Source organism: Leucopleurus acutus, assembly GCF_964270905.1.
Source record: "Leucopleurus acutus genome assembly, chromosome: 13".
Lineage (NCBI taxonomy): Eukaryota > Metazoa > Chordata > Mammalia > Artiodactyla > Delphinidae > Leucopleurus > Leucopleurus acutus.
The window spans coordinates 60,506,761-60,519,095 of record NC_139155.1 but is presented as its reverse complement, the minus strand read 5'-3'; the positions used below and the strand labels follow the sequence as shown (position 1 = coordinate 60,519,095).

Here is a 12,335-nt window from a genome sequence, read left to right as displayed (position 1 = left end):
TTCCAAGACGGAAAAAAAAAAAAAAAATAGTGAGAAGAGTGGCATTGTCTTCCATTTGTGCTATTTAATGTCAAACTTAATAGAAGGCAGCTGGATTTTCATATCTGCTTTTGCATTCAAACTGTTGTAATATATATTATATCCTCTAAAAAAACTACAGTGTGAGAGGAGACTGAAAAGGCAAATAATGCATTAGAATTAAAATAAGTATAGTTTTGGGCTTCCATGGTAGCGCAGTGGTTGAGAGTCCGCCTGCCGATGCAGGGGACACGGGTTTGTGCTCCGGTCCGGGAAGATCCCACATGCCGCGGAGCGGCTGGGCCTGTGAGCCATGGCCGCTGAGCCTGCGTGTCCGGAGCCTATGCTCCGCAACGGGAGAGGCCACAGCAGTGAGAGGCCCGCATACCGCAAAAAAAAAAAAAAAAAAAAAAAAAAAAGTATAGTTTTGAGCTCATGAACTACCTGAAAATGTCCTGGGACCCCCAGGGTCTCCAGATCACACTTGGAGAACTGGTGTTGCAGAGAAATACCATTGGCATGGAAAGATATTCATGATATATCAACTTTTAAAGCAGTGTGTGTATTTTTAGAATGAAGATTATGAGCGATTTGTGTTGATGTTTTTTCTTTGTGCTTGTCTGCATTTTCTCATATCTTTGCCTGTATTACTTTGGTAATAAGATAAAAAATAGTTATTTTTAATTTAAAGATCCTCTTTGATAAGCTCTAGAAGATCAAATGTCAGTTGAGCCTCCAGGTGGCTATCAAGTTTTTCTGAATGGGTTTGGGAATTTGAGAGCTGCAGGGGTTATTGTAGTGGCTATTTTTTTTTTTTTTTTGCGGTACGCGGGCCTCTCACTGTTGTGGCCTCTCCCGTTGCGGAGCACAGGCTCTGGACGCGCAGGCTCAGCGGCCATGGCTCACGGGCCCAGCCGCTCCGCGGCATGTGGGATCTTCCCGGACAGGGGCACGAACCCGCGTGCCCTGCATCGGCAGGCGGACTCTCAACCACTGCGCCACCAGGGAAGCCCTGTAGTGGCTATTTTATTTTACCAGAAGCCTTTATGATCAATGCGATAAAGCCTCTTAGTAGGGTTTGATGAAAGGGTCAAATGTCACTGATTCACGTAAGATTCAATCACCTGATACAGACGCATCAGTGGTTGACCGTCAGCCAACTACAGTGTAGAGGTGACTCGTTTCCTATTGCTGCTAACAAATTACTGTAAATTTACTGCCATAAAACAACAATTAATTTTCTTACCTCCTGAGCTCCTCCTCCTGTCAGATCAGCGGTGGCATTAGATTCTCATAGGAGCGTGAACCCTACCATGAACTGCACATGTGAGGGATCTAGGGTGCGGCTCCTTATGAGAATCTAATGCCTGATGATCTGAGGTAGAGCTGAGGCAGTGATGCTAGGTCTGGGGAGCGGCTGCAAATATAGATTATCATTAGCAGAAAGATTTGACCATAATAAATCAATTGCTTGCAGACTTATATCAAACCCCTATCAGTAAGTGGCAAGTGAAAACAAGCTCAGGGCTCGCACTGATTAAATGTAATGCACTTGAATCATCCCGAAACCATCCTCCCCTCCCCCCACGCCCCATCTGTGGAAAAACTGTCTTCCACAAAACTGGTTCCTGGTGCCAAAAAGCTTGGGGACCGCTGGGGTAGAGGGAGTGAAGCTAGGGGAGGGGGTGTTATCCTGCCCAGCATAGAGAGATAACAAGGACAATTGTCGTTTGTGAACTCACTCCTGTAGGTGGTGCTTCTACACTCTCACCTCTGGGCCTCCCCTCACCCCAGCCAATTCACCCCAGAAGACAGGGAGCAAAATGGGAGCCCGAGACACAAGTGTTGGGTGCCCCTGCTAAGCACTCCAGTTTGGTCTGATTCTCCACTTCTGAGCTTCCTTACAGGAGTACGGGCAGAGCCCCCGGCCCTGCCGGAGGTGGGACTGGATGGGGGGGTGGCGAAGGGGGGGATTGCTCGGGCCTGCATGGAGGAGGCGTCCAGCCTGTGCGCCTTTCAGCCGGTGGAGACAGGAAGACTATTCTGTGTCCCAAGGAACCGGCCGACTGCGGCAGGCTGGGGATTATGGTTTGGAATCCACTGTCCCATTCTTTTTTTTTTTTTTTTTTTTTTTTTTTGCGGGCCTCTCACTGCTGTGGCCTCCCCCGCCGCGGAGCACAGGCTCCGGACACGCAGGCTCAGCCGGGCCCAGGGCCCAGCCGCTCCGCGGCACGCGGGATCCTCCCAAACCGGGGCACGAACCCGCGCCCCCCGCATCGGCAGGCGGACCCCCAACCACCGCGCCACCCGGGAAGCCCTCCACTGTCCCATTCTTAATGCTTTCTATCCGAGAGACTCAGCTGAATTAGCTGATTTGATTTACAGATTTGAACCAAAGGAGCCACATCTAACAGACTGGCAGCCTGTGGTGTGGAAGGAACGATCTAGGGATGGAAGGCCCTTTGGGAAGAAACCTCCTTCCTCCACCCTTTCCCCCACCTCTTCCCTCCCTGCTTTGTTGTGGGAATTACCGCAAAGCTCTCAAAAGAATGGGCAAAGGAAAACGCTTACTTCCAAAGGCCTCTCAACTCTTCCTGTTTTAAACAAGAAGAAATGTAGAAAATCTTGAGGCTATTTTTGTTTTGTTTTGTTCCATTCTGGGTTCATAAAATACTTATAATTCCTTCTGCAATGAACGGTTGTGAATCCACCAGGCAAAAGGAACGCCCAAGCAAGCTTTTCCGAGGCTCAGGTCCCTAGGGCTACAGGAGGCCTAGCAAACCTCTGGGGAAACTGCTGACCCCGCCTGCTAGGAGAAAATGCTGTTTTGGCAGATGTTTGCAAAGGGCTATCAAGGGCTATTGAGAGATTTACAAATCTCAAAAGCTCTTAAGGCTTCTCAAAATCCACTATTTACTCATGGCTCACTCTTGCCTACCAAATTAGGTCCCAACTTTGTAGCTGACTGATTTAGAGTATTTCTTAATTTATATTCATTTCAACTTTTTCCTTTTTTTCTGATTACAGAGAATTTAAAAATTTTGGGACTTCATGTGCGACCCTGGCCATTTTAGCCCCTGGAGATTGCACCTAGCTTCCTATATATTCCTTCAGTCTTTTTTAAGTCACATGTAGTAACATATGTTTGCAAAAAATGAAATTATGCTAAGAATACTTCACTGCAACTTGCGTTTTCCCATTTGGCATATCCAGAACGTCTTTTCAGGCTAGTAAATGTGGATCATTTTTGATGTTACACAAATCCTCTCCATAGAGCCAAGGTGGTCTATTTGCATGCTTCATACTTCCCCACTCCTGTATTCTGCATTTTTCTTTTTGCTTGGGACATGATTCTTTTTTCTTTTTCCTGGCTACATAAACCCTATCCACTCTTTTTTAAAAAATTTTATTTTATTGAAGTATAGTTGATTTACAATGTTGTGTTAGTTTCAGGTGTACAGCAAAGTGAATCAGTTTATATATATATATGTGTGTATATATATACTTTTTCAGATTTTCTATTATAGGTTATTACAAGATATTGAATATAGTTCCCTGTGCTATACAGTAGGACCTTGTTGATTACCCATCCTACATATACTAGGTTTGCATTTGCTAATCCCAGACTCCCAATCCCTCCCTCCTCCACCCCTCGGCAACCACAAGTCTGTTCTCTACTTCTCTACGTCTGTGTGTCTGTTTAGTAGATCAGTTCATTTGTGTCGTATTTTAGATTCCACATATAAATGATATCTTATGATATCTTATGGTATTGTCTTTTCCTTTCTGACTTACCTCACTTAGTATGAGAAGTCTTCAGTGGCTGGAAACCTTGTTTCCACTCTGAAACTCATGGGGGTGCACTGAGGTGAGAGGCTCCAGGGCAGGTAAGAGGGGACACGGGACTGCGTCACAGCTGTGCTATTTTATCCCACGAGGAGACAGAGCAATTCTGAGGCAAGAGTTCTTTCAGGATTGTGTTGGGGAGGGCTAAACATAACAAAACAACAAGCAAACGGCAAAACAAAGAAACCCACACACCAAACCTCCAAAAGAAGGCAGCCGGTCTCCTGCTCTTCACCTGCTTGCCAGCATCAGCCTGTTCACTCCCTCTGAATTACTGATGTCTTTGGACTGGATTTTTGTCTGCCTCCATGTTGAGCATACACTTTTGCTCAGTGAATGTTTCCTCGTGAAATTTCCACCATAGTGCTAACTTATGTCAGAAAGCCAGAGCTTCTAGATGCCTCTAAAGGACAAACTGCTCCTTTTCACCACCTCCAGCCTTCGTTGTCATTAATTCAGGGACTCAGATGGCTTCAACAGGGCTTCCATCTGTAGTATTCCTGATTAGACTGTACCTGTCCAGGTTTTCTATTCTTTTTCCCTTAATCAGTGACTTCAGCTTTTTGCCTTTAAGCCGGTCAGACTTACAAGTCGAGGTTTTTCTTTCTTCCCTTCATGCTTTTTAAAATATGGATGTGACATTCATCTTTTTTTGCGGTACGCGGGCCTCTCACTGTTGTGGCCTCTCCCGTTGCGGAGCACAGGCTCCGGACGCTCAGGCTCAGTGGCCATGGCTCACGGGCCCAGCAGCTCTGCGGCATGTGGGATCCTCCCGGACCGGGGCACGAACCAGCGTCCCCTGCATCGGCAGGCGGACTCTCAACCACTGCGCCACCAGGGAAGCCCCATCTTTTTCATTTTTAAGTACCACTCCCATTTCACAAAGCATGTTGCTGGTGATTCTCTTTCCCTTTTAGGAAAACAGAATTTTTGTATTCTCCAAATACTCCAATTGGGACAGTTACACAAGTAGTTTAATTAAAGCATTCTGAGGGACTTCCCTGGCGGCGCAGTGGCTAAGAATCTGCCTGCCAATGCAGGGAACACAGGTTCGAGCCCTGGTCTGGAAAGATCCCATACGCCGCGGAGCAACTAAGCCTGTGTGCCACAAATACTGAGCCTGCGCTCTAGAGCCCGTGAGCCACAACTACTGAAGTTCGTGCGCCTAGAGCCGGTGCTCTGCAACAAGAGAAGCCACCGCAATGAGAAGCCCACTCACCTCAACTAGAGAACGACTGCGCGCAACAACGAAGGCCCAACGCAGCCAAAACTAATAAATAAAATTTAAAAAGAAAAAAGCATTCTGAGATAGATGGTTGAAAATACAGTACTATAATTTATTTTAGCAAACACTGCTTACGTTAAGAATGTTTGCAATGACAGAATTTTTTGCCTCGAATCCTTGCCACTAAAACCTAAATGCATGGATATGCATACATTCCTTAAATTCTTATGGACGTTAATAAAAGACCTACCTGACAAAGGGCTTGTGTGCAGAATAAGGACTTCCTACAAATCAATAATAAAAAGACCAACACAATGAAAAATGAGCAAAACACTTGAGGACAGTTCACAAAATAAAATGTACAAATGGCTGTTAAACATATAAAAGATATGTTCAACCGCTTGAGTCATCAGAGAAATGCAAGTTAAAAGCACAGTAAGATACCACTACATATCCACCAAAACTGCTAAAATTGAAGACTGACAACACCAAAGATTGATGAGGACTCAGAGCAACTGGGCCTCTGATAGTTGGCAGTAGGAGGATAAAACGGCACAACCCCTTTGAAGAACTGTCAGTTTCTGATGAAGTTAGACATACATCTATGCCCTAGGACCTGGTGACTGTACTCCAAGGTATGGGCCCAAGCAATGAAAGAACGTGTTCACAGAAAAAGATTAGCACGTTTAGAGCAGTTTTATTCAGCCCCCAACTGGGAACAATCCAAATGTCTACCAACAAGAGTGAATAAACAGGCGTGTACAATATACTTCCACTCAGTAAGAAAAAGGAACAGATGACTGACACATGCAACATGAATTTCAAAACCTTATGCTGAAAGAAGGCAGACGCAAAACAAGTGTATACTGTTTGATTCCATATACATGAAGCTCAAGAACAAGTACAAGTAATCCATGGCGCCGGCAGTCATCAAGCGGTGGCCTCCGGGGTGAAGTACTCTGCAAGGGGGCAGGAGGGAACTGCGGGGGGAATGGAAATGTTTTGTATGCATCTGTCAGGACTTATCAAACTGCCTACTTAAGATGTGGGTATTTTTATTGGATACAAATTACACAATTAAAAAAAACTGAGGAAAAAGGTACCGCTCTTAAGCTGAGTGATGGGCACACAGGTGGTGTTTTTTACTCTATAGACATACGCTATATATGCCTCATTCTCTATATCAAGAGAAAAATTTTCTTTAAACGTCAATCTTTCCAGGGACTTCCCTGGCGGTCCAGCGGTTAAGGCTCCAAGCTTCCACTGCAGGGAGCACAGGATCGATTCCTGGTCGGGGGAACTAAGTTCCTGCATGCCTCGCAGCATGGCCAAAAAAAAAAAGAGGTCAATCCTTCCACATGTACTTTTCACTGTTTAAATTGTAATACTTATAATTCTAACCTTTTGAGCCATTTGATTAATTAGGAATTATTTAAACTTTAAGGTTTGAAAAAGGATTAAAAACAAAATTGTGGAAATGCTTCATTTAAAATACAAGACATGACTACCTCATGAGTTTTAAAAAGTCAATTTCCCCTACATAAAATTTTTGGGTTTTATGTGTCAGAATATCAGAGATAGAATAAAAAATATTGCTAACTTTTTGGATAACTAAGAAGAATACATATTTAGCATTGCTAAATTTCTAGAATAACTCTATAATTCCTCAGTCTGTTAAAATGAGCTTCAGGGGATCTTTGCTTGAGATTTTTTTTTTTTTGCGGTAAGCGGGCCTCTCACTGTTGTGGCGTCTCCCGTTGCGGAGCACGGGCTCCGGACGCGCAGGCCCAGCGGCCATGGCTCACGGGCCCAGCCGCTCCGCAGCACGTGGGATCTTCCCGGACCGGGGCACAAACCCGTGTCCCCTGCATCGGCAGGCAGACTCTCAACCACTGCGCCACCAGGGAAGCCCTGCTTGAGATTTTTATAGTTAAGTCCGCAGCATGTCTAATACTTAAAATTCATTTTCGAGACCTCATTTCGAGACCTCATAGACGAGCTCAAAAGGCTAATTCTTCAGAGGTTGTTTCCCCAAAATGAGTATTTTGCAATTTTGCCTGCTGTCCAAGTAAACACTGGTGTTGGGCTTGGAGTCACGTGGGAGTGGAAAATAAAAAAAAAAAACACTTAACACATTTCACTCTTATTTTTTCTATAAAAATATAACTCTTTATTAAATAACATGCACAAATATCTAGTCATTTATTAAACAGATATGATTTAGAACAAGATTTAAAGAAATACAAATCCTCAGGTACAATTTAGTATCTTGTTCATGATATTTGAATAGTTAAAAAAAAAAATCACTGATTAAACTAACCATCCTTTATTTCTCTTTCAGAATCCTATATCTTTTTAGGCATATACCCCATTCCAAGTTTTTTTTCTAGCATTTTAGAGCTTCAGAATAATCTTTAATATCAAGAGCCCTTAACTTACTTACTTAAGTATAAATTCCCATGGAGAAGGCATTCACTTTTTTTTTTTAAGCTATCCCGATTAGCTTCGGATGAGTCTCTTTACAAAGGGAATCTGCAGAAGCAGCATCATGGCAGACAGGCTCCAGCAACTTGAGGTACCACTGAACAGGGTGAGAACTGTGGTTAGTACTAAAAAGCTGGGATGACTAAAAGATGCCAGATTTCTGCTTGCTTGGTTTTTCTCTTCTGCAGCTTGTTCTGTCTGGCCAAACAGTGATTTTTTTTCCGCACCCCCTTCTCTGGTTGAACCATCAGAACAAACTGCTGTATAAACTTACCCTTCTCATATTTTCTATGATTTCAATGCTCAATAATCTGTTTTTTTATTTTTAGGCAAAAGTATAAACAAAATTTGCATTAAGTTTTTCATATTAAAAAGTATTGCTTTTATAAATTAGTTTTTAATGTTCCCAGCCTTAATAAACTTAACTTCAACAAAACCAGTGCTTCAAAATCTACCCTGCCTTTCTTGGCCCCATTTATCCAATAAAAGAGGCCAAAATCTTTCATCTAAATTTCTAAAGACTACTACATCCAATCTTTATAATAAAGTCCTTGCACTGTGTATTTTTCACACGTGCTGCTTTATTGCGCATGCCAAGTACAGTATCAATTAAAATATAAACTGATGTAAAAATTCAAAAATCCCTAAGCTTAATATATACCTTTGCACTCAAAAACTTCAATTTTACATTCTTTCCCACTAGCTGGGATTTCCAACTTGCAAGCTGAATTTAAATAACTTTATTCCTCATATATTCTTTTCACTTTTCTCAATCAGAATAAAAAACACCTATTATTTTATAATTCAAGAAAGTATTGTGGAAAGTTCTGTAAATCTTATCTCATATACTTATGATCAATTTTACACATAACCTATCTTCTTTCCAAAAATGTTTAGTAAGTTTAACAGCAGGTTTCAGATCTGAAATATTCCTGAATATTTAATTTACATCATGTTACAGGAGAAACTGGACTTTTTCTAAGTATACTGCTAATTATTTTATTAAAAACAGCATACCAAATCTTATTTTAATTATAAAATTTTGAAAATTATATGTTTTGCATCTTGATACAAGGAAGAAATACAACATATTAATCAATATTTCATAAACACTGCAGAGATCGATCAGAATATGCCCATTTCTTTTACCTATTTTGACTACCAAATATCTCTTTTTTGAGTACTCAGTTGTTATTTTAAAAGTGCAAAGGTTATTAAGCTTAGAACATTATATTTAAGCAATGTAAAAAAGTTTTACAATGATTTAACATGACCAATAAAATTTATTAAACATATTTACATATATTCACAGATTCTTTCATATTTGAGTATTAAAATAGACATTTACAATTTCAGAATTTTCATTCAAAGGCATTTTTGGGGGGAAGAGGAGAATAGGCTCTATCGTGAGATGAAAAAAGAGCTGTTTCTTTGCATGACTAATTCTAAATAAAATGTCCAACATAGTAAGTCATAGGTACTATCCTGGGAGACTGGTATGAAACACCTTACACTACCGTCAGGCATCGCTATGGAGAGAATTAAATTATAGGAAGCATGCAGTATGGCTAAGTCACAGTCTCTACAGTTCTGTGATGGAAACAAGCTAACTCAGACACGCATGCCTTATTTAAAAGTCCTGCTACCTCAACACACTATCACTACACTCCATACCATACAAACTACAACTTTGGTCCTTAAACATCAGACAAAACAGTTTTACAATTATTTCTTTGTATATGTTTTGACTACCAATCCCTTTGTATACATTTTGACCATTAATTACAAGATTTACATCTGCACAATATGTATAAAATAAGTTATTAAAAAGGAAGACAATATTAAAACTTTCAAAAAGAAAGCTGTACAATTAACTTACAGATATAATAAACTGAAGAAATTTTGTGCCAAGTTTTCCTTCCACATTAGAAACTATTTGGTAGGAATTGAGCCTTTTAGTTTGCTGATCTGTTTTAGTAGAACTTGACAGAACCTCAACACCCGTGGTCACCTCGTACGCAGAGCACTAACAGCTTCCAGCGCCATTAGCAGATCCTCAGCTCCCTAAACATCTACCTCGTCTGCCAACGTGCTCCAACGCGATAGTCACCTTTCACCAATATAAATAATAGTTTTCAGTTAGAAACTGCTTGGATCTAAGATCCAAAATAATTCTTTTCATTTTTAATAAAATGACAGTGTTTACTACATCACCAACTTTAGTTGAACTTTACTAATAGCTGTGAAGGCATAATATCATATTTTTGTCAAAAGGCAGTATTCCATAGTATAATACTCTTAAGCCTCACTCATTTAAAACACCATCACCAGGAAGTCACGGCTGCTATATAGGAGTCAATTCAAAGTCATCATTCACATCAACAAGGGGCACGTAAAACTCCTGGATTTCATAAATGCTGATAGATTTATAGGTGGCAGGATCGAGTTCCTGGAGTTTGAGCTGCCATTCTAACCTCTGGACGGCATTTAAAGCTGCAGCTTCATGTTGTTGCCTCATTAAAAGACAGGTCTATTTAAAAGAAGAGAAGAATTCAGTGATTATTTATTACAATTGCTTTGTTTAAAAATTAATCTCATGCATCGTTTCTTTAGGGTATAAGATGGATATACTAGGGTATGTGAAGCTTCTGAGTTACATGTCCATTTCTGGTTTACCCTGTCTGTATCCATACACCAAATACTTCAGGACCCACAACTTCATACTCATCTAACAGACTTTAATTTGAAACTGCTCTTTCAAGCAATAAAATTTCAAATTATCAGAAGAATCAAGAAAATCTAAGGAAAAGTGATTTTTGAAATGATTCAAACCAAATAATTTTCATTACAGATTACTTGCAAAATACATTTCTTCTCTTCTTGTTCTCCCCTCTTTCACATGCTGGAACTATAGCCAGACTCATACACTGGATAACAAATATGAAGATCTCCATTAGAAACTGCTTTTTCTCTGGTAGCTGCACCATGTATATGAAATTGGACCCGAAAAACGGGGGGCGGGGGGTGTCTTTATCTTCCAAAGTGCGACCTCATGAGGATTCACCACTAACTGGTCTTTCCTTTCCTAACCACTCCTCTCTAACACAGCTGCAGTTTCTGTTTATGAAGGGGAAGTATCCAGTTAAAGTGAACTTCTAAACATACATACCTTTAATTTGTCAAATTTATCGTCCACATCTTGTAACCAAGACATGAATTGTCTTGCATTAAAACGATCCCTCACAGAAGTTTTACTGTCATCAGACTGAAAGAAAACATTAAAATTGTTGGATATTATAAAATAAAATAACCTACTTTAAAATCTATATGCCATTTTATCTTTTTATGGTATATTCTACTTTTAAAGGAATGATGAAAAGTATACTTCAAAGAAAGATAACATAATCTGAATTTTAAAAATCTGATAAAGTATTTCCATACTGAGATTAGTTATTAGAATTATTAGGATGCTGGGTTTAGTTATTAATTAAATAGAATCCTACTGATCTGTGTGTCAAAAATGTCTCAGAAAGGCATGTCATATGAAGTGACATGCCTGTGACTTCTTATTAAAACACAATTGATTAAGAAATTAATTTTAATGTTATCGTTTACCACATGTAGGGAGAAAAAAATGTTAAGGTGGGAGACAGGCCTTTGGGGCTGACATTTCTTCCAGGACCAGTCCTTTGGAGTGCTCACAAAGAAATTCTATACCAACTCTTAAGAATACCAGTTTTGGTATTCTTTTAAGATAGGCTATATTCAAACGTCAGCTTTGTATCTTACTGTGTAATCTCAAACTAATTACATACTCTTTCAATTTTCTATTCTGTGAAATTGGGTAAAAGCACCTCTTTTAATCTTGTTTGAGAATTGAGAGTCACTAAGCCCTTGTTCTAATGCTTGGGCAATGGGAAGCACTGGGTCTGACAAACAACTGCTGCCGTTACTGCCGCCAAAGCTCTGACCACCAACCAGCACCATCGAGGTGGCATCCAGGCAACACAATCACACTACTCACATTCTTGGCTGTTACCACTTCCTCCTTGGTCTTCAGGTAAGACCTTTTGACTGTTTTAAATTTTATTATTGAAACTTTTTTATTATTACAAGTTTATTTTGAAAAGGAAGAGGTCTGATATGAGAATGGCTAAAGGATGGCCCAAGCCCCTACCCAAGGAAGCGGACTTGTTCCTTAGTCCCTCAGCAGCTATGCTCACCTGAACAAGCCTGCTCCTCAGTGGAGAGACCGTCTACCAACTGTAAAGCCAGCCGTACAAGGGTGGGTAACAGGCCCACAGTCATCCTCAAGACGATGACTAAGTTCTTCTGCCCTTCAACTATTAGGTGGCTTGTGGCCTGATCCTTTTTAGTCTCTGATTTGGGGATCATTCTGAGGGTTTACTGGGAAAATTCACTTCTTTTCAGAAATTCTCTTTATAACCCATCTGGGACTCCTGTTTTTTTTTTTTTCAGGTGAGAAAAATAAAGTCCAGAGAGAACTAAGTAACTTTCTCTGTAATATACTGCATATACTTTGTATCTCTATAGTTTGTCTGATTTAAAACAGTATTTTCTAGTCTTTTTTGGTGATAATCCTTCACTGTCTGTGTTTATACTTTTATATTCTGTCTTACGACCAAAGAATTTCATTCTGGTTTATGAAGCACAAAAAAATTCTGAACAACTGATGTCTAGTTCTGAATTCACGTAATTTACATGTGGCAGTAAACTCTTTTCAAGCCGTAGCTAGTTTTCC

The 12,335-nt window shown here is 40.4% G+C and overlaps 1 protein-coding gene across 8 annotated transcripts in view; it reads right to left on the bottom strand.

Annotated features, from left to right (window-relative positions):
- Nucleotides 1-6,864: 6,864 nt before the first annotated feature.
- The window catches only part of ANKRD12 (ankyrin repeat domain 12), a 115,253-nt gene continuing 109,782 nt past the window's right edge, over nucleotides 6,865-12,335 (bottom strand). For all 8 annotated transcript variants that reach the window (XM_082853437.1, XM_082853440.1, XM_082853438.1 and 5 more), the window contains 2 exons: nucleotides 10,743-10,838; nucleotides 6,865-10,103 (listed from right to left, as the gene is read on the bottom strand). In XM_082853437.1, the coding sequence (XP_082709563.1) occupies nucleotides 9,918-10,103; nucleotides 10,743-10,838 (282 nt within the window). In that variant the 3' untranslated portion in view covers nucleotides 6,865-9,917. The remainder of the gene's footprint in view (nucleotides 10,104-10,742; nucleotides 10,839-12,335) is intronic.